General features: G+C 40.1%; 1 protein-coding gene across 4 annotated transcripts in view; it reads right to left on the bottom strand.

The window, feature by feature from the left end:
- The window catches only part of GLS (glutaminase), a 1,896,678-nt gene that overhangs the window by 1,137,761 nt on the left and 731,841 nt on the right, over positions 1–27,076 (bottom strand). For all 4 annotated transcript variants that reach the window (XM_044075192.1, XM_044075191.1, XM_044075190.1 and 1 more), the window contains exon 11: positions 18,840–18,890. In XM_044075192.1, coding sequence (XP_043931127.1) covers positions 18,840–18,890 — 51 coding nt within the window. The remainder of the gene's footprint in view (positions 1–18,839; positions 18,891–27,076) is intronic.

Genomic DNA, 27,076 nt, shown 5'->3' with positions numbered 1-27,076 from the left:
ATTTTACATCGGAATGACTACCAGAGAGTTAAAAACACATATTAGGGAACATTGTACTGTATCAAAACCAGAGTTGAAACTAATGCCCTATTTAAACATTCTATTGTTTGTAAGTCTTTTAAAAAAATTTTGTTTTCAGTTCTTGAAGTCTGCCAAAAAGATAGGAGGGAAGGTGATTTCAAGAACTATTTACTACAAAGTGAGACTTATTGGCAAATTAAATTAAAATCTGACTGTCCCCCTGGTCTTAATGAAGCCATTAATGTAAAATGTTTCTTAAAGTACCGTAAACTTAAGATGAATAAGGACAACGATATAGTTTCTCTTCACATTGTTTGAAAATCAAATTTGTCTTTTTAAGAAAGCAGATATAATTAATGTTTTTTAATTGATTTATTGCACATGTGACTTGTTTTTTTAAGTATTTAAACCTGTGATTTATATTTTTGCACCATTCTGATGAAGTCTTTTGACAAAAGCGGATAATAAACTGGTATACGCTATTTTTGAAGTCCCGTTTTGTTGCCTCCACCTTGGTTTACTGGATTTTATTTATAACCTATTTATGCTTGATGTCCACCAGGGTGGCTCCATTCTAGTATAGCTGAATTTATACATCTGTTTATACAGGGCATTTTTATACACCTCTGTACAGGAGTCATTGCTGACAGTGGTAGCAGGGGGTTTGAAACTATTTATGCCGTTGCTTAGGAGGCTATAGTTTGCGTTGGGGAAATGTTTCACCCTTTTTCCTCTTGAGGAGGGGCCATTACTTCGAATGAGGCTGATTTATGATCAGACCTTACCAGGATGGGCAACACACAGGGGGTAGTGCAGTGACCCCTTATGATGGTTAGTACTAAGTCTAGGACATTCAAGCTTCTTGTGGATGTGCAGACTTTATGTTCCAAAGCATTTCTATTAAAGTCCAGGAATCTTTGGGAGAGCGTGTTTATGCTCATATATGATTCCCAACTGATGGAAGGATAGTTAAAATAAGTCATGACCAAGGTGTTTGGCTGTGAGTGAGTGACTCAAGTAGGTCCAAGTAGGCAGAGTCGTTCTCGTGGTTCATGGTGGGGACCTATAGGTAACAATGATATCCAAGCAGGTTTTAACTACAATTAGTTGGACTTGGGAGTAACTTTAGGGAGTCGTACTGTTTGACCAGTCTTGAGGTGTACTTGTCTTTAATGAAGAGGGATACACCTCAACCTTTGGTTCTGTCATGCTTGTTTTGAGGTCTGAACGTGTGGAAGGCACTGTAGCCTTACATGGCCAGGGTGCTCTCTACGGCCTTGAACCATGTCTCTGTGACTGCACAGACAATGGCATCTTCCAAAGTAAGGAGTGCTTCCAGTGAATGTAGCTTCCAATTTAGATGCTTGGCATTAAGCAGCATAACCTTGAGTTTGTCTCTAGTGGATTTTTTGTGTCAGGAATTTTGCTGTTATGCCATTGCCTAAAACAGGCACTATGGGGTATGGGGGAGGCAATTACCTTTGCCAGTAACCTAAATCCAAGAGGTGACAGGTGAACACCATCTCTGGCAAAGCAGTATTGGCAGTCAACCATATCTTCCCAGGCTGACAGATACTGAATTCCCCTGGAATGACACCAGAAGCCAAGCCAGCTGTTGAAGTCAATAATTTTTTATGTTGAGGCATCATCCTAGGTGAAGGCAGAATGCTGCTTAGGGCTAGGGTCATACCTGCCTGGGACACAGTCTGAGAGCTCCATCATGTCTCTCTTCATATAGTCCAGTGAAGAACATCTCAAGTCATTCACTCCAATGTGGACTATGACAGAACCATAACGGTACTTACTGTTGAGAGACTTGAGTGCGTGTGTGATCTGATGGATCCTGGCAACTGACAGGCAGCAGACTGTGACCTTCTCCCTGTCCAGCCTGGTGAGGGGGAAATCTGTGTGTCTCACTATGGAGTCGCCTATGACCAAGACATTTGGTTTTGAGATGTTTTGTCTTGGGAGCTTATGGGCTAAGACACGGTTGTGTGCATTATGTGTAGTGGGCTCTACTGAGTCTGTAATGTGTACAGTAGGTTTGATCTTGGGAGGTTTCTGATCTTTAGGTAGGTTTCTAGCGAGTACCAATGGCTATGTGGGTTTGTGTGTTGTGAACTTGTTACATGCAAGAGGTGAAGTGTGTGTGCTGACAACCTGTTTGATATCTGGTTTGTTGTGGCAGAACTGATTCCAAATTCATAGTACAGCTAACATCTCTCACATGTTGCATCTGTTTGTTTTAGGAGTAATTGGTTGTCAGTATACATGAAGAAATTGCTACAGTGCCTCAGGATGCCCATATCAATCAGGCTGGCTGAAGAAATGGTGGGAAACTCTCTGTCCATTATGGCAAGTACATACTGTACTAACTAGTGGAGAGTGGGCCAGATGGACCAGGTTTTGCTGTAAGACTAACAAAAGGTGGCTATTCTATGGATGGCTAGGTGAAGAAGACTTCGTTAATGCTTCACAATGCACAACTGAGTTGATCACAGGCCAAAAGTGCATTTGCAGAGCAGCTCCGGTAAACTAAGCGCAAACCCACACAAACACAATGCTTAAATACAAGCAAAGTTAAAAGATTTTAAACAAAGTAACCGAAGGGAAATCCCAAGACTGAGCCTTATTTTAGCAATTCCCAACTCAGATGGGCCCTTGGCTACACACTTCTGCCACAAGGGTGAAGGGGGCCTTCTTAATGTAAGATGGCTGGTTTTGGTGCTCAAATGATACCAAACAGTCTAGCTTCAGCAAGCCTGAATCTAGCCTATGCTATAAAATGCAGAAGTACTAGAAATTCAAAGTGGAGAAAATCACAGTCACAATAACAACAAAAAAGTTTAAATAAAGCAGCAATTCAGTAGAATACTCCCATAAAAGTGTAGACCACGAAGCTTCCTAGTGTGAAATAACTGGTCTGGAACTCAAGTACTTAAACCAAAACAAAGACACTTATAGAATAACAAGCACAATAAGCCTTTACCAGGAATTCCTATCTTAGAAGGGTATAGGCTACACTCTTCTGCCACAAGAGTCTAGACTACAAACCTTCCTAATGTAAAATAACAGATTTGGAGCCCAAGTGCTTAAACCAGATCTAAGACACTTTTAGAATAACAGACACAATAATTCTTCAACCAACAATTCCCAGCTTAGAAGGGTGTAGGCTATCCTCTCCTGCCACAAGAGTTTAAACCACAAATCTTCCTAATGTAAAATAACTGGTTTGGAACCCAAGTACTTAAACCAAAACAAAGACACTTAGAACAACAGGCACAATAAGCCCTCAACCAGCAATTCCCAGCTCAGAAGGTGAGAGGCTACTCTCTCCTCCCATAAAAATGTAGACAACAAACTTTCATAATGTAAAACAACTGGCCTGAAGCCCAATCTCTTAAACCAGAACTAAGCCACTTTTAGAATAACAGACATAATAAGCCTTTAACCAGGAATTTTCAACTTAGAAGGGTGTAAGCCACCTCTCCTGCTACATCAGTACAGACTACAAACCTTTTTTAGCAAAAATGGTCTGAAGCCCAAGTGCTTAAACCAAACCTAAGAGGCTTTGAATAACAGCAACAATTTTGCCAACAAGCACTAATAAATGCAGCAAAATAAATGCAATTGAACAATTTTAAGAACAAGCAGCAAAAGCAAAATAAAGTATTAAAGTAGGAAGAAATACAAATACAGTAACAGCAGCTGATTAAAGTGCAATTTAAGTCAAGTTGGAAGGGAGGAAATGAAAGATAATTCAAGGTTAAGAAACTAAGGGTTGGGCCTTCCCAAATGATCTCTCTGCACTTTGTAGGATGAGGTAATGAGGTGGGACTGACAGGAGTGTCCAAAATCAGATTTATAGTGGAGGGGGCAACTCAAAAGCCACCAAATTTAAGAATACAACAGTTTGGCAGCTGGGTGGGAAAATAAAATGCAGACAGAGATCAGCAATATTTAGGCAGAGTACAGCATGCAAGCCAAACAAGCACTCCAGCGAAACACAGATGCCTCCAAATATTTCTAGCTAAATGAGGAATGTTATTTCTCAGCTCCTCCTACTAGTTAGCTGATGTTAATCACTGTTTGCAAAGGAATGTTTTGCAAACTGACCCCAGCCAAGATCTCATAAAACTCCAAAAGAACAGAAATCTTAAAGCAAAATAAATGTAATACAAAAAAAAAGATAAAACAAAATAGAAGTAACCAAACCTTAAATGAAAAACTTAAATTTAAAATAAAATGCAGACAGAGATCTGCAATTTTCAGACAGAGTACAACTGGGACGAGTTCCCTACCATCAAATCCAACCGCACCTAAAAAGAAACAGCAAAATAAAAGTATGCCTCAAACTATGGTCAGATATACTGTCAGGGGCCACTTCTCGCCACGGAGATCACTTATCTTTTGCCCTGTGTCCCTCTAGTGCTGCTTTGCAAGCTATTATGGAACAAGGGTTAGACAAATCCTCTGGAGCAGTTCTGATGCTACTGAGGCAATGGGAATGATGAACATATTAGTCTTTTGAGTTGGGACGTAGGTTCTAAATTGTTTAGAAATAATAAGGCCTTGCTATGTATAATGCTACTGGCTGCCAAAAAAGCAACTAGTAGAAAATGGATCTCAAAATCTAAACCAAGTGTAATTGAAATACTTAATAATGTAAAGAATGTATAAGAATTGGATGTGGGATCTTTGGAAAAGGAAAGCAGCAAAGTGCACAAAAATAAATGGAATTTGTGAGAACAAAACAAGCAAAATGCAATTCAGGAAGAGGAGTGAGGTCTAAATAAAGGCAAGAATTAAGCAATTTATGTAATATCAGAGTGAAATACAAGTGTTAAAAATTAAATGCATGTACACTTCAAGCAAATAAAGAAAATAACATCACATTATGGCTTGTTTTCTTTACCATTACTGTATTTGTACCGAAGCCTTTTAAATTCTGATTTAGTAAACAAGTTAAAAATATAAACTTTTTTTGATGCACAATCTTACTTATAGTTCAGCTCTTGCAGCCATAAGTAATTACTAGGAAAACTAGATGTTTTACACTATCTCCCTTTGCCATTGCTTGCCTTTTAAAAAGCAATCAGGCGTCTTAATTTCAATGCTTCAATCACCGTCTGGTGAGATAGCGGAGCCCAAGAAAATAATTTCCGTCTCTGCTTTTACTTCTTCCCCATCTATTTGCAAATAATTGATAGGGTTAGATGACAATTTTAGTTAATGCTGAGCAACAAGTTAGCTTTTGGGCTTTATCTCTTTACCTTCATCAACAGGCTGTTCAACCCTTCCTCGCTTTTGACCATCATAATGGAAGCATCTGCGTATCTAAGGCTGTTAATAATTCTGTCGATTTAAATTCTGGCATTTAAGTGTCTAACTCAGAATTCTGCACAAAATACACAGCATACAACTTGAGTAGGGTGAAAATATATAGCCTTGTCACACTATTTTTCCCAATCATTTTTTAAACAAATATCTTTACTAAATTATGTATGACATAGGCAATCTTACACTTATATATATGAAAAAACCCATACTGACACAATCTCAATTGCAAACATTAGACATTACAAACCATGGCGACACAACTGTAGCTGCAAACATTATATATCATTTATAATATATCCAGTTATTGTCAGTCAACGATTATATAGCTCATTAAATTCCTGCCTTTTTTAAACCTTGTTTCTCCTCTCATGTACTGATCCCACACTTCCTATTTTTCCTATTTAATTTGTTCCTAACCTTTTCTAAAAATCTCCATTCTAGTTGTTTTATCTCTGTTACTATCTTCGTTACTTCTAGAAAATTTGATTTAGATTTGTATCCATGTTCTAGTAATTGCTTTTTTGGCAGCCATCTTAATTAGACTCAGCAAGGCATTAATATGTCTAGGCAATTCTTCTGTATCATAGCTCAAAAAAATTTCCTTAATTACATCAATTTGCTCATATCTCCAACAGAGCAGTCTGCAGGGAATCTTTAAAGTTTGCCAACTCATTACACTCCTAGAAAATATGTTCCAAGTTAACTCCTTCTACCCCATCACACCTCCAACATTTGCTGTCTACCTGAGGAAAAAATCTTTGGAGTTTATCAGGGGTATAAAATACCTATGTAAACACTTCCAAGCAAAGATCCTAAATCTAGACTTTGTTGCATATTTGGGAGACATACATATATCCACACATTGTTTCTTTGCGAAATGCTTGTCCAGTCTCTCTTCCTAATCCTTTCCAACCTCCTCTGATGGATTCTTATAGTTATCATGCAATAGTGTATATGCTCCACTAAATATTCCTTTCTTAATGGCAACTTCTGTTTTTGATTCTACTAAAATCTCTATCAGTGCTGGTCTTTTGTTTAGTACCCCCCTACTTTTTTCTCTTTGCCTATACTCTAATATCAGTCCTTTGTAGTCCAAATAAGTTCTTGGCATCTTCCCATTGTATTATCTTTCCCTCTTTAGCTATTTGTTCCCAATACCCTGGTTCCTTTGAAGTATACTCCAATAAATCCAAGTCCCCTCTTTCCTATTGTCTGTATCCCCAACTGCAGTCATCCCCATCAGCAAAATCTCCTTTCTCCATTCCTGTGGTGGCTTAGTTCTTCGAATACTTTCTGCTACCTTATGAATACAATATATATGATTACTGTTATTCTCCTTAAATGTCTGTATCCAAAATTCCATTTGATGCTTCTTGAGCTTCCCCCAATCTCATCATCTCTTTCTACTCCGAATTACAATTTTATGCCTTAGCTGTGTTGCTCTGAAATACCCCTTCAAATTGGGTAATTCCAATCCGCCCTGTTCCACTGGAAGAATAAGCTTATCCCACTAGACTCTTGCCGTCTTCCCCTCCCAGATAAAATCCTTCAGCTCTACACTTTTTCCAGTCTTGATCCAGTCAGCTATTCCATGTTCTATTTTAACTGTTGCTTCTTGTTCTACAAACAGACTCAACAGCAGGCACATAAGAGGACTCTGTATCCCACTTTCTCTAACAACTTGCCACAGACTGTTATGACCCACACAGTTAAAAGATCATAGTAGTCAATAAAGCAGAAATAAATATTTTTTTTTCGGGAATTCCCTTTATTTTGTCATTGTCCAGCAGATACAGCCAATTTGCTCTCGGTGCCTCTGCCTCTTTTAAAACCAACTTGTACATTTGGTAGTTCTTACTCTATATATTGCTGTTGTCTAGCTTGCATGATCTTTGAATATTACCTTGCTACCATGACAAACAATAATAATTAGGGCACTCTTTAGAAGCGACCCTTTTTTGGGTCCGTATTATAAAATGATCGTTCCCAAGCCAATGGCCACTGTTGTACTTCAACTGTTGTACTTCAAGTCACATTCCATGCAGGAGTCGTAACAGCATCATTTTGCAAGATTTTAAGCAGTATTATTCTGACTAATATCTGCTTAATTCTCCTAACAATATTTTAATGTTGCAGCAAATGTAACTAGGGTTTTGAGGATTTCAGAATTCCATTCACAGGTTAATTCTTGCTCTTAAGTTTTATTGGGGGGATAGTAATCTAAGATGTATTAAGAAGGAACTTTGTATGGCATTGTCATTATTCTTAGAAACCTGTGTAATGCCTTCTTGTCTCTGACCTTTGCATTCATACAAATGACCTTTTTATACATCAAGTTTATACACTATATATATATATATATATATATATATATATATATATATATATATATATATATATATGGGGTTTACTATCAAAAATTCAAACCGCACTCCGTCGACTGTACTATCGTCGAAAACGGAAGTTCGAAAACCGGAATGTCGAAGTCAAAAAAAAATTTAGGAATGGGTTTTAACATGGGTCAAGGTAGGTGTTCAGTATTATTCCAAACTACAAACATCTCTTTTGCTTCGATACCTTGTACTGTATCTTTAATACAAACCACACTGATTACTGAATTAAGGATGTAATTGAAATGAATTGAAGCTAATTAAGTATAAGTATGTCCGCATACCAGCATTTTTTATTCTGATGAAGTTTCTGGAGTGGAAATGATCAACCTTATTTCTTTTAAGATTCAATAAATTATTTTACTACTATCCGGTCGTTGACAGACTAGTTTTTGGTGTGTACTACTACGAACTGTTTTTTGTGGGACTGCCTTCATTGGGATCCTGTTCAAGAGGAGGAATTTTATGTTATTAGTTTTTTTTCTTTTCTCCGTTATCCATTTCTTGTGTGGTGATACTGGTTTTTCGTTGTGATGGAGTTACAGGATAGCCAAGGGGCCTCACAATCTTATAGGAACGACAAATCATTGATCAGTGGGTTAACCAGGCTCATACAAGCTTTTTCACAGCCGGACACAGATTTACCGGAAAAGGATTCTTCTATTCCTTGTGCACAGCCGTCTGTCGGCAGGCACGCCAACACTAGTTGTTGTAGTGGAGGAAAATCAATTGAGACAAGGTTGCCGCAGGGTTTTATTAATAATTATGGTGGAAATTCAAGAAATTATTCATGTGAGCGACTTAACACTCGACAAAACAAAGAACCCACCATGTTTATAGACAAATACGCTGACATTAATTCCAATGACTGGCTTAATAGAAGCTTCGGTGCTGTGGAGCTTCAGGACTATGGTCAAAAGAAACAGGACACTTCCTACCCTGAAAAATGCAAGCTTTTGAAAAAATATATGTTAAAAGTTTAAAAATTTAAATCTTGACAACTGGTTTCTTATTGAATGTATTAAAAGGAAGCATGTGCCTAAGGGTCTTAGACTTAAGTTTCCTAATGATATCGTTATGAGTTCTGTTTTTTACAATGAAATTGTGGACATTTTAAACAACTGTGGTTTAGCTCTGATGAGAGCTATTATTAATAACAATAATTTGATTGATGAGATGAAGGACAAGATAGATAAAATTAACAAAGAAATATGTGATGATTTACTGTTTACTGTACAACAATACAAATGTAATTATTTTAGGGTACTCAATGATGTTGACAACATTATGGTTAAAAACCATAAAAGAAAGATGGGTAAACTAGACAGGGATGATAGGGCTTATGAACATCAGCAGGCCTACCCCTTTAGGGCATAAAACAGACTACTCAAATAGTCATTTTAAGAGGAAAGTTCACACAAGAGTAGATCATTACACTGTAAAGCCTCGTCCATGGGAACAACGAACAAACAATTTACTGGTGGAAGGGGATGATGATCGATATGAACACAACTACAACAGGGGGTTTAACAATGGGGGGTTCAATGAACATGATATCCCTTTAGAACAGGAGGGGCCCAGGAGGTCCGAACTGATACGGAATTTACCCGGCCATCCAACATATGCACAAGTTACGAACAAATACACTCAGAGACATCAGGGGAATGGACTATACTGAATGGGGATTATACATTATTACCCGATAACACTAGTATTGTGAATACAGTGGTTGAAGTAGAACAGTGTGGGGTATGCAATCTTGATCCCAATACCCAGAGCAATGTTATTAACCAACAAGATGGTGAGTTTTTTATTTACAATTACACTGGTATTAAAATAGAAGACAGGCATTTTTCTTTATTTAAAAAGGGCTTCACGTTTGTTCCAGCCAGAAAAATGGATTTAGCTGAAATTACCTTGGACGTAAAATTATTTACTAGAAAGTTAAATTTGGAGGCGTTGGCCTCCATTAATGAGCCCCAAAATAATGTGTCCAACAGACATTATGAGGAGTTGGGAAGGAAAAGTATGTATAACCCCCCCATTACATAATGACATTAGCAATTTTGAAAAAGTTTTAATAAAGTAAATAAAGGGTATTTATTACCAAAATAAGCAAAGGTACCTTCATTGCAACCTAAATTCAGAGGAAAGGGTGACCTTGGATGAAATTAAACACCAGTATTCAGACATTAGAATTATGAAGCCCGATAAAGGGGGTGGAGTCGTACTAATGAATAACTGGTCCTACATTACTAAAATGATGGACATTTTAAGCACACAGGGGTGATGCACTATTATTTCAAGGAATGAGGTGAATATAGCACACAAAAAGATAGATTTGATTATAGAAGACAATTTTATTGCAAGGTTTAATTGATGATAAATTATATAGGTTTTTTAAGGTTGAGAAACCTTTTCTCCCTACTATGTTTGGTATCCCAAAGATACACAAAGACAATATAAATCCATCTTTAAGACCTATTGTGACATTGGATGGCTCCAAAACTCAGCCATTAGCGCTATATATTGATACAAAACTGAAGCCGTTTTATAAATTATACCCACACAGTTTAATCGATTCATGGGATTTATTAAATAAAATCAATTACAATATCAAACCCATTACTCATTTCCTACTGTTGATGTAAAAGACTTATTCTCTGTGATTCCACACAATATAGGTTTAGAGTGGTTTGAATATATGTTAACGGAATTCAAATTTCTTAATGACTGTGAATTTAGACTAGTATTAGAGAACACTGAGTTGGTGCTTAAAAATAATTTTATTTATTTCCAGGGATATATTTTCACCAGTTGGATGGTGGGGCGATGGGGGCAGCTTGTGCCCCCATTTTTGCAAATATAGTTATGTTAAATTGGGAGTTGCATTTTGTTTTCAACTCTCCATTTATGGATCATACTGTGAAATATTTTCGTTTTTTGGACATACTGATAGTATGGAAAGGTTCACAGGATGATGTTCCTAAGGTTATGGAATATTTCAACAATTCTACTCAGTTTCTTAGTTTCACATATGAATTTAATATGGAGGAGACACACTATCTAGATGTAGCTATTTCAAAAGATAATTTAAATGAAAAATATGTGTCGAGGATTTATAGAAAGGCCTGTTTTTCTAATTCCTATTTACACTACAATAGTAACCATCCTCCATTGCAGAAGAAGAATATTATAAAAGGACAAATGGTCAGGGTGGCTAGGATGACATCTAATTATACTGACTTCATCAATGAAATGGAATACGTGCATAAATTATTTTTGGAGAGAGGATACCCGACTCTCTAATAATTCTCTTAAGGAGGAGGTGATTAAGGGATGAGGGACATAATTTGTACCCCTATTGAATTCATGTTGTAATATGGAGAATATTGTTTTATATAACATTGGTGAGGGTCAAAACGGGGGGGGGACCTATGTAAAGAAGGATGTCACTCCCTTTCTCTTTATAACATACAAATCTGATACTAATCTGATAAGAAGAGCTATTGATAAGACATGGGATATGTTTAAGAGTATGCCCAACAAGATAGAAGTATTTAATAGGCACTTGTGTTACAGTTTTAGAAGGGGTCATAATCTCAAAAATATTTTTGAGAAGACTAGACAGGAGGACGTGAAAGAATTGAAGAAAAAGGGAACTTTTCATTGTGGAAGATGTTCCCAATGTACATTTGTAGCTAATAAGGGTGATTTATCATTACCTACTATTCCAACAATTCTCAAGAGTAATCAATATTATACTTGTTATACACAAAGGATTGTGTATTTAGCCTATTGTACTTTCTGTTGGGCCTACTATGTAGGGAAGACAGAAAGACATTTACGACAGAGGATTTACAAACATATGTATGATATTTTAACATATGTATGATGTTAACAGGAAAAGGGATACTAATGCACTTTATAGACATACCTTGTTATACACAGAAGCCAACTTTAAATTTTGGATTTTGGAAATGCTACCTAGAGGGGGAGATTAGGAAAACAAGTTGTGTTTTAGAGAGTTAATTTGGCAATTGCGTTTGGATTCCAATACATCCCCTGGGATGAACGATCATGTATCACTTTTACCAGCCCTAAGATTAAGGGCTAATAAAGTAAAAAATAATAAAGTAAAAAACAAAATAACAAAATAATTCAAAAACATACATTAGAAACTGAGAACTTGATTAATATTTTTGGTTTTAAGTTTTTAGTTTGTTTATTCTAGAACATGAAGTAATTGTTTATTTATTTTACTCGTGTTTATTTATATTTCTTGTATTTTAAGACACAGGTACCAATACAGTATCCACTATCATCATCACGTACCATAGTTTTTAACATTATACATACTTACTTTTAATACTATTTTTACCAATTTTTAATATATATTTATGTACATATTCACATATTTAGATATATTTATACACTTAGCGTATCAAGAGACATATTTATTATTATTATTGTACTATCATACGCAAGATCTAGCTAGGAATTTTTTATGAATTTTTTATCAATGTATAGAAAGAGATTTGTATATATATGTCCATCTTTTTATGCTATGTCTTACAGTGGTATTAATTTTATATACTTTTATGTGCATTATATGCACATTTTATATTTCATGATATATATATAGGTTTTAATATTTTGCTTCGATACCTTGTACTGTATCTTTAATACAAACCACAGTGATTACTGAATTAAGGATGTAATTGAAATGAATTGAAGCTAATTAAGTATAAATATGTCCGCATACCAGCATGTTTTATTCTGATGAAGTTTCCGGAGTGGAAATGAAAGTGCTTAATCAACCTGATTTCTTTTAAGATTCAATAAATTATTTTACTACTATCCGGTCGTTGACCGACTAGTTTTTGGTGTGTACTACTACTACTACTAACTGTTTTTTGTGGGACTGCCTTCATTGGGATCCTGTTCAAGTGGAGGAATTTTGTGCTGAAAGTTTAATGAATGTTTTATGAAGTTTCTTGAGTGTTTCACCAATGAATGAAATCAGCCAAGTTCTTCTTTATATTGATTTTTTGGTATCATTTTTGCCACAGTGCCTGCCAATCACTAAGCGTCCTCTCAAAAAAGAAGTTATGTTCCTACCATAACGTTCCATGTGAGTTGTTCATCTCGCCTTTGTTCTTTACTAGTGGATTTGGAGCCGATCCATCGGCTCCGAGTCGGCCACTTTCCAAGCTCAAGATCTTTGAGTTAGCTCGAGGCACAGTCCCTATCCCATGATGCTCTCCTACCAACCCCAGATCTAGTTTGCTAAACCAACAATAAAAAACCACACTAAGCAACCAATTATAAACAATGTACAAAGTACATAACTATTTACAATAGCTAAACAATAATCTGGTTGGAAAGAAAGACATGAGCAAGACCAACCAGACCACCAGTCATACCTGTTCTTCCATAACCTGGAGGGGGAAGGTGGGAGGGAGTGTAAGAACAAAGGTGAGATGAACAACTCACATGGAACGTTATGGTAAGAACATAACTTCTTTATGTGAAGTTGTTCAATCTCGCCATTTGTTCTTAACGCGTGGGTAGCTTCCCAAGCACCCTAATCCTGGGCGGCTCACGGGAGTATATTCCTGAGAACGGTGGAACCAAAGGAAGCCCTATCCACTTTGTAATGAGTGATAAACGTATGATGTTTGGACCAAGTAGCAGCTGCACAAATGGTGTCCAAAGGTAGATGGACATATAGGAGATCCGAGGGCCAATCGTGTACAAGTGAGTTCCTTGGGCTGTCCCCCAGTGGGGGGTACAGGGCGAAGTAGCTTCTGCATTTTGAATTCAGTGAGGATGCAAAAAGGTTGTAGCAAGGCTGGCCCCATCTGCGGAATATCCTTTCCGCCACTGGTTCTTTGAGGGATCACTCGTGGGACAACAGAATGGCTCTGCTCAGTTTGTCCATTATCACGTTGGATGACCCAGTTATGTGCATTGCTATCAGAAAGCGCCCGGTGGATACAGCCCACTGCCAAAGTCTTAGGGCCTCTCGGCATAAGGGGTAAGACTTGGGTCCCCCTTGCATGTTGATGTACCAGACTACCAACGTGTTGTCTGTCTGTACTGCAATCATCTCTCGAGGAAGAGAGTTGTGAAAGTATTGCAATGCTAGAAACACCGCTCTCAACTCTAAGACACTGATGTGAAAATGAGAGTCCATGTCTGACCAAGTGCCTTGGACAGTTCTTCCCTGAAACAGCCCCCCCCCCCAACCCTATCAGGGAAGCATCTGTGGTCACTGTGGCTGTGGGAGGGGGGGGGGGGGAGTATAAATGGGTGACCTACTGTAACTTGGTGGCTGTTCAACCACCAAAGAAGGTCCTTTTTGCAAGCATTTGTCTGAATAATCTTGTGTGACATTGGAAGCTGTTGATAAGACCACTATGTGAATAGTAGCCACTGGAGTATTCTCATGTGTATTCGTCCCAGAGGAACCGTTATAAGTGTAGCTGCCATGGTGCCTAGCAGCTTTAGGACCTGGAATGCCGGAATTCTCCTTTCCATTAACAACTGGGACACTTGACTTCACAAAGATATTACTCTTTCTAGAGGCAATCTGACCAGGGAGGTGGTGGTGTCTAGCTCTGCTCCTATAAAGGAAATATGCTGCGATGGCAATAAAGCAGATTTTTCAAAATTTAAGATTATGCCCAACCTGGAACACAGGCTGATAGTGTAATCTCTGGCGCAAATTAGTTGATGCCTGGTGGTGGCAGTGAGGAGCTAGTCATCGAGATATGGAAACACCTGGAATCCTAAAAGTCTCAAGTGAGCCGTGAACACTGCTATACATTTGGCGAACACTCTGGGAGCTGTGGTGAGATCAAAGGGCAGAGCTCAGATTTGGTAGTGACTGGCCACAAGCCGGAAACGCAAGTGATCTCTGGATGGCCTGGCCATTTTGATGTGGTAGTACGCATCCTTGAGATCTATAGAGAACATCTAATCGCCCGTTTCGAGAAACTGAAGTATCGATTGAAGCGTGACCATCCAGAACTTTTCTTTTTTGACAAAGGTATTTAGTTTGCTGAGGTCTAAAATGGGCCTCCAGTCCCCTGTTTTCTTTGGAACTAACAAAAAACCTGGAGTAAGTTCCGGATCCTATCTGGTTTGCCGGGACTGGCTGGATGACTCTTTTTCTAGCAGCCTTTGAATTTCTATGGTTGCTAGATTCCGCAGACAGGGTGGAACGTCTGGGATTCTTGTACGAATGGAAGGGGATTCTGAAAAGGGAATGATGTAACCTCTGGTAATTATGCTTTTTACCCAAGAATCTGATTTAATTCCTAGCCAGGCGTCTGGGTATAAAGCTAAGCGACCCCCGACTGCTTCCAGAGCAAGACGGTCGGGCCTCCTCTCAGGAGCACTGACAGGGCTTGCCAAGGAACTCCTCCCTGTCACCCTGGTTCTGCGGACCCCCTCTGCCGCCTGGGTGGCATCTACCATTATAGACCCCCCCTCCCTCTGCCCCTGGGGGGGGGTTCACTACGTGTGTTCTGAAAAGCTCCTTGGGACTTTCGGAACCACATTTTTCCACCTTTTTGCCTTTTGGGGTATGGTCTAGTGGGGGTGGAAAAACGGACTCCTACAGCATATAGAGTCTTTCCTTCCTGCTCACACCTAGTGAGTGACTCCTTGACTTTAAGCCCAAACAAGGAAGAGCCATCAAATGGGGTATTCACAAAGACTTGAAGGCTGCCGCAAAGGAGCATAAGCGCATCCAGGATAGTCTCCGCAGAGCTATCGCTGAAACTGCTGTCTGGCTCGATCCATCGGCTGCATAAGAAATAAGCCGCATGGACGAGTTCACAATAGAATTAAGGGTGTTAAGCTGTGCCGTTACTTTGTCTGAAACAGCATCATCTGTTTTGCCCTGTAGAGTATCTTCAAGCTCTTTGAGATCATCTTGTTGAAGACGAGTAAAGTGGGTCAAATAATTGAGCGATCTCATTGCAAATGTCGCAGAACTAAAGATGCGTTTCCCGTCTCTGTCCACAGTCCTAGAGTCCTTATTAGGAGGATGAACAGAAGAGGAGGTTTCTGACATCTCTTTCTTGGTGGCCGCCGCCACCACCATGGCATCAATAGGGACTCCCTTTGTAAGAAAAGACCTGTCTTGAGGGGAGGTGATAAATTTGTTGGGCCTCCGAGGGACCGGTTCCATGGAATCAAGAGACTCCCACGCCCTTCGAGCGACCAAGTCCATTAATTTGTCAAAGGGCGGAGTAACCCAGGAGGTGGAAGGTTGAGACCCAAAGGCTTTCAGGAGCACAGACTCATCCTCAGTAGGGGTAAGGGACTGCCAGTCACCCCTCTGACTTAATATCTCCAGGATGTCTGAAAATGAGACATCCTCAGAGGAGGACTGTGGGGATCCTTCTGATTCCTCTAAGTCGGTGTCTGATGTTACGGATTCCTGAGGGGAATCTAAATGCCTCCTCTTGCACAGTCTTTTACTGGGGACTTCATCAGTGGGGGCCGTCTGGTGAAGTCTCAGTCAAGCAGGGGTCACCCAATGGGGTTACTTGAGGCTCTGGGTCTCGACGCTTGGTGGTAACCTGTGGTGTAGGGACAGAACGCGGCCCTTTAGGGGAGGAAGAAGAAAGATCCAAAGAGGTAAGGGTGTTAGCAGACATGACCCTCCTCATGGCATCGAAGGCACCGGTTTTCCCAACCCAAGGAGTCAGCCGGTTCCGAAGAAGACAGCAACCTCCCAGGGGCCGAGATCACAGGCTCCGAACCAGAGGACGGAACTGAACTCATCTGCCCTGAAGCCCCTAGAGGGAGAGTTGGAACCAAAGCGTCGGTTTGAATCTCTCCCCTGGAACCAGCAAGAGCGTGTCGGCTCCGAGGCTCTTCGATCGGAACCGAAGAAGTCAAGGTCGACGGAGCCAAGGGCACTGGAAAAGGCCTCGGCTCCGAGGGTTCCACCACTTTCGGATCCTCTCTTTCTGGATCCGAAGGATCAATTGGCCTCAAAGGAGGAGCAGAAATTGTTGTGGGGGTGTCGTACGCTTCTAAGCCAACTGGGTCAAAGCTGAAAGCAATTTGGCCAGAGCCGGGTTCACCAAAAGTCTCTGCACCACACGGTCCACATAGATATCGGAAAGGGTACTGGAAGAACGGGTCAAAGGAGCCGAAGAAGCCACAGACTTAAGGATCGGGGGACTTTAAAATCTCCAACACTGGCTCCAACACAATGACTTGGCTCCGAGGTAAGATCTCGGTGCATGGCTCCGAAGGCTGTGGAGCCGGCAACAGTGTCTTCCCAGAGGTGCTCGGAACAGAAGACTTATGCTCCGATGACACCTTAGAAGACTTCGACCCCTTCGAGGACTTAGAGGTCTGGTCAGTCTTATCTAAAGCTTCTTGGAAATCTGGCTTCAACAGCCCTCTATTGACCAATTTCCTTTGTCTCTCTAATAAAATCTTGCCACTGAAGGAATGGCAGATAGAGCAATCTTCTTGTAAATGTAGTGGTCCCAAGCAGTACACACAAGAAACATGATTATCAGTGATGGACATCTTTTGTCTACAGTCGCATCTTTTAAAACCAGATTTTTGTTCCTCCGACATTATAACAATTACAACAAATATCAGATCCCTGATAACAATAAAAAATTGAAGCCACGGACTCCTAGAAAGTTCAGATCCCTGAACTGTAATGACTATACAACGAATGTTACACAAAAAGTTCAAATACACTAATTCTAAGGGGATAGGGAATTAAATATGACAGAGCCCTGTCAAGAAAAAGTAACTCAAGAAAGGCTAAAGGCCTAGGAGCAACCGCTCCGAATTAGAAGACAAAATATAACTTCTAATCCACTCACTAATCAACAACTAAAAGAAATATGAGAAATCTCACTCAATCCACTAACTAATTATAGTTCAATAAGAAATTTTTAAATTCTAAAAATAGTAAAGAAGGTTACGGGTCCGAGCTTCCTCCGAAGATTGTGCGATCCATTGAGCGGCAAACTAAATCTGGGGTTGGTAGGAGAGCATCATGGGATAGGGACTGTGCCTTGAGCTAACTCAAAGATCTTGAGCTTGGAAAGTGGCCGACTCGGAACCGATGGATCGGCACCGAACCCACGTGTAAAGAACAAACGGCGAGACTGAACAACTTCACATCAAATGTTATACTGCCCAACAAGAATTGTCATCCAGTCAGTCATGAAGTTGGTCTGTGCTCTCATCAGCATCCCTGCAATGAAAGTTTATTTTCATTTTTATGGCCTAAGCCTATTTCTGGTAGTAATGTGAGCACTTATGTCAGCAAAGTGGTCACTATGCCCTGTTGTCCCTGCATGTGTGCTCCCCCACATGCCATGAAAGGAGTTATTATTAGCGTTAACATATTAATATTAACAGATATGCCCACATCTTCCTGAGACCAGCTCCCCACATCATGATGTGCTTTTACTTTCCAACCAAGTCTCTGTCATCAGATCACTGGTGCAAGCTTCAGCTTTCCTGTTGGTGCCATTAAGTGTCAGAGCAAGGCTAAATGAATTCAGGTTGCCTGGGTTATAAGCACAAGACTTTATCCTTGTATGCTATGGATCTATACAACAGTATCAAATGGACTAAATAGTGAATGCTATTTAGTCGATCCGATACTGTTGAAATGGCAAAATAGCAAAATCACGGAACATCGAATTTTTTTCCAGGGGAAAAATTTGGTGGGCCGTCTTCGGGACTTTGCCATTTCCTCCACTATGGTGCGATCTCGGAGTTGGTATATTTAAGTAGGGGGTGTGGCGGGCAAAGCCCCCCACTTAAATTTGTGTTTAAGTTTTCTTTTTTCTTTTTTTTTTTTTTTTATGGAGCAGCAAATTTTTTCCCTGGGAAAAAATTTGCTGTTCTGTTTGTTCGATATTTTGTTGTTTAGATCTTATTGGTACGATGAAATAGCGTTCGCTATTTGCATCGTACGATAATATAGACGCTATGCTACTGTTGCATGCTTATACTAAACATTTAAGTAGAATGCTTAATAAAATTAGGAAAAGGCACAACAAAAACTGTTTTACAAATGCTTACCTGGAAATAAAAGTCTAGTACAGCCACCATATCTGTGCCCTCCGGGAAACACTGCAACAAGAACACAGAAGCAATTAATATATAATGCACCATCTTTTGAAAGAGAAATGCATATGTTTGCAAAAGGAAATGCATCAAATACTTCCCTGTCACAAAGTTACAAAGCGCACATACCATGTTTGAGAACAATACAAAGCCCATCTGGTATTCCATTTTTGACAGCTAAACATAAACCAAATGTTTACCAACAGAATAAAAAAGGACATACCTCTGCTGAATGTACAACAAACCTCTTCACACGACACTTAAGGCAGAAAAATACTGCTGATCAAGGGGATGACAGCAAAAACTACATTGTTTCAAGAAAGAAACCTGTTGTTTAATAAAACAGAGCTAAACTTAGTTTCTCAAACATAAAGCAGAATTCCCAAGAAGGTGAAAGTACTCACACCAGGATCACGACATTTACTAAACCTTTAATGCAAAACAACTAGTACTGGCCCATGTAATCAAATATCTTGGGAAGCATTAAATCATTTAGAAGGGATCATAATTTTGACATTATCCTTTTTTCAATCTCCTGTTCCATCGCTGTGTTGTCAAAGTAATAGCATCCAGATGAGAGACAGAAATGTGATGCAACACATTCAAATCTATTCTACAATTCTTGGAAGATGAAGCTCCTATGCACAAGCTAAAACCAGACAGATGTATTTTGATTTCATTTTGAATCAAGGAAGTAATACAGTATATTTATTCTGTTGCACTTGAGTGGTTTATTATTTTCTGTATTTTACTGCATGTTCTCTGAATCTGAAGTTGCAGTGATTAAAAGTGCTTTATAGCTTTACAATGGTTTTCAAGTAGGTTTTCTGTTGTGCCTATCTAGTTAAATCAGTTTTGAGTTGTTTTTGTCATTTTTTCTTCCTGTTTTGTCTCTGAATCTAAATGTTCAGTTATTAATTTAATTGGTTTCCTGTTTGCGTCAAGTGCTTTCTGTGCTGCTAATGGATATAACAATGGGTAACATGATGTTTGGAAGATCAAGAAATGTTCAACAGCTACCTCCCAAGCTATCATGGCCAGCTGGTACAGAGGAAAATACCTGGTGTCCCTCTGCTAGTGAAGGTGCCGCATCACTCTACTGTTGTCTGTAATCATGTGCAAGGGTCCCGGAGACCCCAGGTAAAAAAAAATATAGGCCTATGTCAGATGATCGGGTTTTCAGAAACTCAAACTTCATAGGGTTGAGACCATACGATCGAGTTTCCAAAAACTCAAACATAAAAATAAAACACACACACAAAAAAATACCTTTTTCACATTTTTGCAGGGCGGCACGCCCTCCTTCAGCACCTACACCCCCTGCAAATAATATATACAAACTCTGAGATCGCACTATAGTGATAAAAATGGTAAATTTCCTGATCCTCAATCTACATTCAAAAGCTTTGGGTTTTCAAAAACTACATTATATGGTCTCGGCCATATGAATTTCAAGTTTCTTAAAACATGATCAACTGATGGGGACCCAAACATATATACTGTAGCATGGATCACACCCAATATCTTATTGACACTGATGTGCTCTGGCCTTTCAGACATGCCCCACAGAATGCACGTTTTTTATCCTTATTGAAACTGCTCCCCAAGGAAAATATGAGGCATTTGTTTGTACAGTTTGTGTTGAAATATGAAGAAAAAGGAGGGACATGAATTCTGAATTATATGCAGTCTCTACTCCATTAAGTTCCTTCCTGATAAGGTCTAAAATTGGAATCAGAATATCCAGGGGCTGATAATGTTGGGTTCTAATGAACCTTAAAAACCCAATCCTGTAAGACAGCGTCAGAGCCATTTTGAAAAATATAGCTGGAACCCCAGACTGGTGAGGAAAGATACAATCCATGTTATAAACTCCTGACCTCCAGGAAAAGACTCTGCAAAGACAGAGTAGTTAGGGATTTGAGGACAAGTGTAGACAGCAACCTGGCTTTTGACCAACATGTGTCTAATGTTGTCAGAAAATAATTTTGTGTCACTCATCTTATAAGTAAGGGCATGGTATCTAGGTCCAGGGAAGTCATCATGCCACTGTACTCAGCCATCATCTGACCAGGCACATGTAACAACTGGAATGTCCACAGTGGTTCCTCACAAAAAGAATGCAGGTCATAAACAAAACATCCTATGCAGATCATCTCAAAACCCATTCTCTAAACTCCTACAGACTGGTGATAGATCATTAATTCCCGGCATACAAAAGTATCTTTGGATCCCGTTCTGATGAACCTTTTGCATAGCCGCAAAAAAACAGCGCCAGAACTACTAGATCTAAAGTTTTAAACTTTGCTTGAGACTTAAATATGACATGTTGGAGGGACAGATATTTATCTCAGAGAACCTCCCATTCCTTGGAACAGGCTGCCCCCATCCATGTGAAGCAGAGCCCTTCTCTAACCCTATTCAAGCACAACCTTGACTGGTGGATGGGAAATCGGAAATTCACCCCTGGTCTGACATCTATGTCTGTGATGGACAGAGACTGCTGTTAAATCATGCTCCAACATACGCCCTGAGCTCATTACAACCTAGTGACACCCCCAGGAGTTTCTGCAGTTACATCCTACTGGCACATCTAAGCATCGCATGTTCATATTTCATTAATAATTCCAAAACCATAATACATATACAGTATTAGAAAATGTCTTCTTAAACCCTACATGATGGCAAACACAACTGTAATAATATTTGACCTCTGTCTAGTGCAACTAAACAGCTATTCAAATGTATTTATATACCATGTATACTGTAACAATTTTCATACTTCTCTAAATATTGCAACAATCAACTGACCCCAGACAATCTGCTTAGCCTCATATGAAAGCTCAACAGTTGTATGAAGAAAATGCTGCTTGCATTGTATGTGTTGCTTGAATGGTTATCAAGATACTGCAAGTTGTTTACTGAACATTACAAAAAATTAACATTTACTGTGCTTATTGTGGGTGATAAAATCCAGTTTAAGACCTAGACATGAATGAATGCAACCACTGTAAATATTACTTTGTGCTGAACGGTTTTTATTTATAGTTTTCTAGTGACACGTATGGTTCTCGAGATATTGACCTTTGAGGCGATAGCTTAATTTTTTTAAACGTCTCAAATGTCTCAAACTACACTCACTGAAAGCTAGAATACTAATTCAAATGAACTTTACTGGAGGGAACAAGTTAAAATACCTTCTGAGACACGTTTGGGTTGGATGGCTAGGCTTGTAAAGGCCTCAGTGGTCATGAGCATAGTATACACCTATAATAGGATCAATCAGTTTTGCTGCTTTTATTTGATGAGCTTTCAGTCACTTTTCAAACTTAAGAACAAGCAGCAACTTTTGTCAAGCTGTGCGAGTCATCTAGAGCTTGTGGCAGTCCAACTTGATGAGCATGTCTGTGATTGCTACACTTCTGGGAAATGAACATTACAGGTTAGAGCTTTAGCTGTTCACAGCTTTCATTTTTCCCTGTTAATTTATATTGCTGGAGCAGTCAGCCACTGCTGTCTTATTCTGAGCATCTTCAAAGCTGAAGCTCCTGTGCACAATCCAAAAATCAAAGAAGCATTTTGGCTCCATTTTGAATCCAGGAAACAGGAAATTATATTTATTCTACTGCACAAAGTCAAACTACTTAAATTATTTTTGGTGTTTATTGTCATTTTATTCTATATTTATTATTTTCTTTGAATCTGAAATTACAGATATTAACGGAAGGTGTTTTACTATTTGAACTGCTTTTCAAGTGGGTTATTTTGGGCTCATAGTTATTTAAATCGGTTTTGAGAGTGTTCTTTCATTTCTGTGCAGTTTACTGTTTTTGCTTTCTCTAAATGTGAAGCCAAAAGCTTTTTTATTGGCTTCTCTGATTTCTTAGCCCAGGTAAATTGAGCCGAGCAGTGCTTCATGCACCCTGTACAAACCTGTACTCAAAAGATGCAGGCAATTCAATTTGAGTTTTACTCTTGGCAAGATTAGCTATAGCCTCAGTAGCAAGCTGTGCTAAGGTACCACCCCTCACTTCAGGACCAAGTGAAACGGGGATTGGAATAATGGTGAAGGTGTTTACCTTACAGACATAAGGTACTGGGTTTGATTCTTAAATGGATAATTAGCTAGGCTTAAAATGGCTCACAAAGGCACTTAGCCAAATACTAATCTATGAACTATAAATAACTTTAACAGGTTTCTACCTTAGAGTTCTACCAATATTTACTTAGTCAAGATGGAGGTATCACACTCACATATGAACACAGTCTGTGAGCATCACAACCTTCACAGCGCTCCTTACACATACCTGGAAAACTATCATATGCTGAGGCTGCAAAAAAAGTCACTGCCTAAGTCTCCAAGGTCATAAAAGACTAGGACTCAACAGCAATCAAACACCATAATACATACTACCACATTCACAGAGGACAGTCACAAAAAAAAAAAAAACTTCCCACAAACTAATACAAATATACTAGCGACAGGCGACTCCATAGTCACTCACACAGACTCTTAGGATCATAGAAAGTTACTAGGCTATTGAACCTGAGGACCTTATAAGCCTAGCCAACAGTTGAGCCCATGTCTAGACAAGTCATCAGCCGATGCCCCTGTTCAGCAGGGACATGGGTGGAATCCCAGGGATGTATTTTCTGTTTCCCATCCAGTTATCCAGGTTGCGCTTAAAAAGGGATAAAGAGGTACTCTGCTTGATGTGGAGAGGGAGTCTATTCCACAAATGGGGGAGTCTCTGGGTCACAAATCTGTCCCATCACCAAGTCCTACTGAAGTCACAGACAAGGCTGAGGCTGCACGTGCGGGTTACTCGAGTATAGCTTGGCTTGTGGATATGCAGCAGTCTCATCAAGGCGGGGTCCAAGATCACCTTGTATGCCAGACAGAGGTCACGTCTGAGGAGTCTGTATGAAACTGAGTAGAGGGATAGGGCTTTTAGCCTATCTATGTATGGTAGGATTTTTGAGGCCCTTGATTCTCCTGGTGAGGAACCTCTGTGGTCTCTCCACCTGCTGCATGTGCTTTGCTAGGTACATGCCAAATGGGGTGTTGTACTCAATAATGGGCCTTAAGACTACAGGGATGTTATGATCCCCGACCCCTTGTCCCTGGATGAGATTCTCTTACTTATGAGGTGGGCCATGTAGAAAGCTTTCCGTACAATGGAAGCAACATGGTGGTCAAAAGTCAGGCTGCTATCAGCATGGATGCCTAAAATCACTCACGACTGATTGCGTGCTTAGGACATTATTAATGTGATAATTTGTGGGGACGTCATTCTCCCCAAAGGGGATGATGCATTATTTGGTATTCAGCTTCACGCCATAGTTCTGGCACCACTCATCTGTTTGGGTGAGACCCTCTTGAAGGATGTCCTCATCACTAGTGGAATTGCTGACAGCACCCAGCTTGCAGTCATCTGCAAACATGGTCAGCCACAGTCTACTGATTTTGGCCTGCACACCTCAGAAAAGTATATCCCAAATAACAGAGGCCCCAAAACCGAACCCTGGGGTATGCTGCTCATTACGGGTGTACTGCTTGATGTGGCTTCCCCTATTTTGACTAGGTGGGTTCTATCAGTGAGCCAGTTAGCTACCCACCTGGTACCATATGGATTGATGCCTAGTTGAGAGAGTTTATCTATTATGCCTGAGTGGGGAATAGTGTCGAAGGCTTTGGCCAGATCAAGGTAGGCGGTGTGCACCATCTTCCCCTCGTCCATGGCTTTGGTGACTGTCTCAAAGTTGACCACATTTAACAGACACGACCTCCCCTTGACGAAGCCAAACTGTGTGGGATCGAGTGCTTGGAGGTTCCCAATGTCTTTGTTAATGAGGTCCATGATATTCCATTCCATGGCCTTGCAGATCAGGCTAGTTAGGTTGATGGGTATACAACTTCCTGGATCGGTGGGTGCTCCACCTTTGTGTAAAGGGATGACAGTGGCTGTCCTCCACTCAGCTGGGACAAAGTCAGTACTCAGGCTGTGGTTGAATAGGGTGTCTAATGGTGCTGCAAGTTCCTGCCTGAGTTCATGTACGATGCAGCCTGAGATGTTATCGGGTCCCATGGAGACTGTATTTTCTGCCTTTGAGAGAGTAGTGATGACCTGTTCCCTGGATATAAGGGGAAGGGGGCAGGTACTAGGAATGTCCTAATTTACTGATGTGGGGGACAGAGGGGTGAGGTTTTCACTAAATCTGTCAAACAGCAAGTTTGCTATATCTACGGCATCTATATATGTGGTGTCCTTGACCACCAGTTCTGAACAGATCTGGGTGCTTCCTTCGAGATTGTGAACATATGTGAAGAAGGCCTTATGACTATCTCTAGTAGATGTGGCCAATTTGGACTTGAAGTTTGCTTTGGAGGACTTCACTAGTGCTCTTATTTGTTTGTTCAGGCTAAGGAGAGACTGCTTCCATTTGGGCACCTGTGCCTACTTGGTCCTGAACAGCAATGTCTTCCTTTTGTCACAGAGTTTATTTATTGCAGATGTCCACCAGACAGGTTTACTTTTCCTAGCAGAGGATGACTTATTCCTGTCGGGTATTCCACGAGTCCATGCATCTATATAAATGCTTATATAGTGCTTTGGTGTAGTTTTGGATATTGGTGCCAGTTCCTAGAGAGGGAGCGGGGGCTGTGAAGCTGTTTATACCATCCCTCAGGAGGCTATAATCAGCTTTGGAGAAGTTTTTTTTATTTCACCCTAGCCAGAGGGGGGTTGCGGGAAATGGTGCCTTCAAAAGTGACCGTTTTATGGTCGGATCTTTTCAGGGAGGATGATACTGAAGGGTTGCTGCAGTGGTTACTCCTGTAGGTTAATACCAAGCCAAGGTATTATTACCTCTTGTAGGGTTATCGACTAGCTGTTCCAAAGCATTTGTACTGACAAAAATCGATGAATCTCTGGGCATTTGTGTTCTGGAATGAGTAGTTCTTCCAATCTATGTTTGGGTAGTTAAAGTCACCCAGGATCAGGGTAAAGGATTGAATCGTGACAGATTCGAAGAGGTCCAGATAGGCAGCTTGGGCATCTTGAATCAGATTTGGGGACCAGTAGCTAGCTATGATTTGTACTGGGGTCTTGTCAATGGTTAACTGTACCCGAGTGTCTCCTGTGTGTCATACTGTTTGACCAGCCTGGAAGGGTGTATGTCTTTAATATATATTGAAACTCCACCTCCTTTGGCTTTACTGCCCACAGTTTGGGGTCTGAATGCATGACAGGATGAGTAACCAGGTAAGGCTGGGGTGCTCTCCGCAGCTTTGAACCAGGTTTCTGTGACTGCACAGATGTTAACATTTTCCAGGGTTAAGAATGCTTGCAATGAATGCTGTTTCATGTTTAGACTCCTAGCATTTAGCAGCAAGACCTTTAATTTGTGTTTTGTTGAAATTTTTATGTTGGTAGTTTTAACCTCATCGCTTTTCCTAAAAAAGGCACTATGGGGAGGCAAGAGCCTTTGCCAGAAGCCTGAAGCCCAAGTGAGACAGATGCAGGCCATCTCTGGCAAAGCATCATGGTCTGTCGATCATATCTTCTCAGGCTGTCAGGTACTGTATCCCCCTGGAATGACACAAGAAACTAAGCCAATTGTCAAAGTCAATAATTTTCTGTTTGTATTGAGGCATCATTCTGAGTGACAGTAGAATGCTGCTTAAGGCTAAGGACATACCCGCCTGGGACACATATTCAGCGAGTTCAAACATGTCTCTCCATGTAGTCCAGGGAGGTACGTCTCAAGTCATTCACACCAGCATGGACTACTAGAGTCATAACAGTACCTGTTGAGAGACTTGAGTACGTATGTGATATGGCAGATTCTGGCACATGACAGACAACTAACCGTGACTTTCTCCTTATCCAGCCTGGTGAGAGACACGTCTGTGTGTCTTACAATGCAGTCTCCAATGACTAATATGTTGGATTTGTGGTTAAGCCTTAGTGGCTGTCAGACACAGGTGTGTGAACTATGCATGGTATGTGGTGTGGAGGGCTGTGGAGATTGTGTGTGTTTTTGCCTCGGAGGTCTCCTTGGTTTGGGTACATTTTTTCTTGAGGAGCTCCACATATGTGGGTGTGTGCTGTGTAGGTGTGGGTGGTGTTTGAGGTGTAGTGATTGTGTCGACAACCTTCTCAGTGCCAGATAGACTGGATTCTTAGGGA

This window comes from Protopterus annectens, chromosome 6.part0 (assembly GCF_019279795.1).
Source record: "Protopterus annectens isolate FY-2018-M chromosome 6.part0, PAN1.0, whole genome shotgun sequence".
Lineage (NCBI taxonomy): Eukaryota > Metazoa > Chordata > Ceratodontiformes > Protopteridae > Protopterus > Protopterus annectens.
This window is presented reverse-complemented; position numbering and strand designations above follow the sequence as displayed.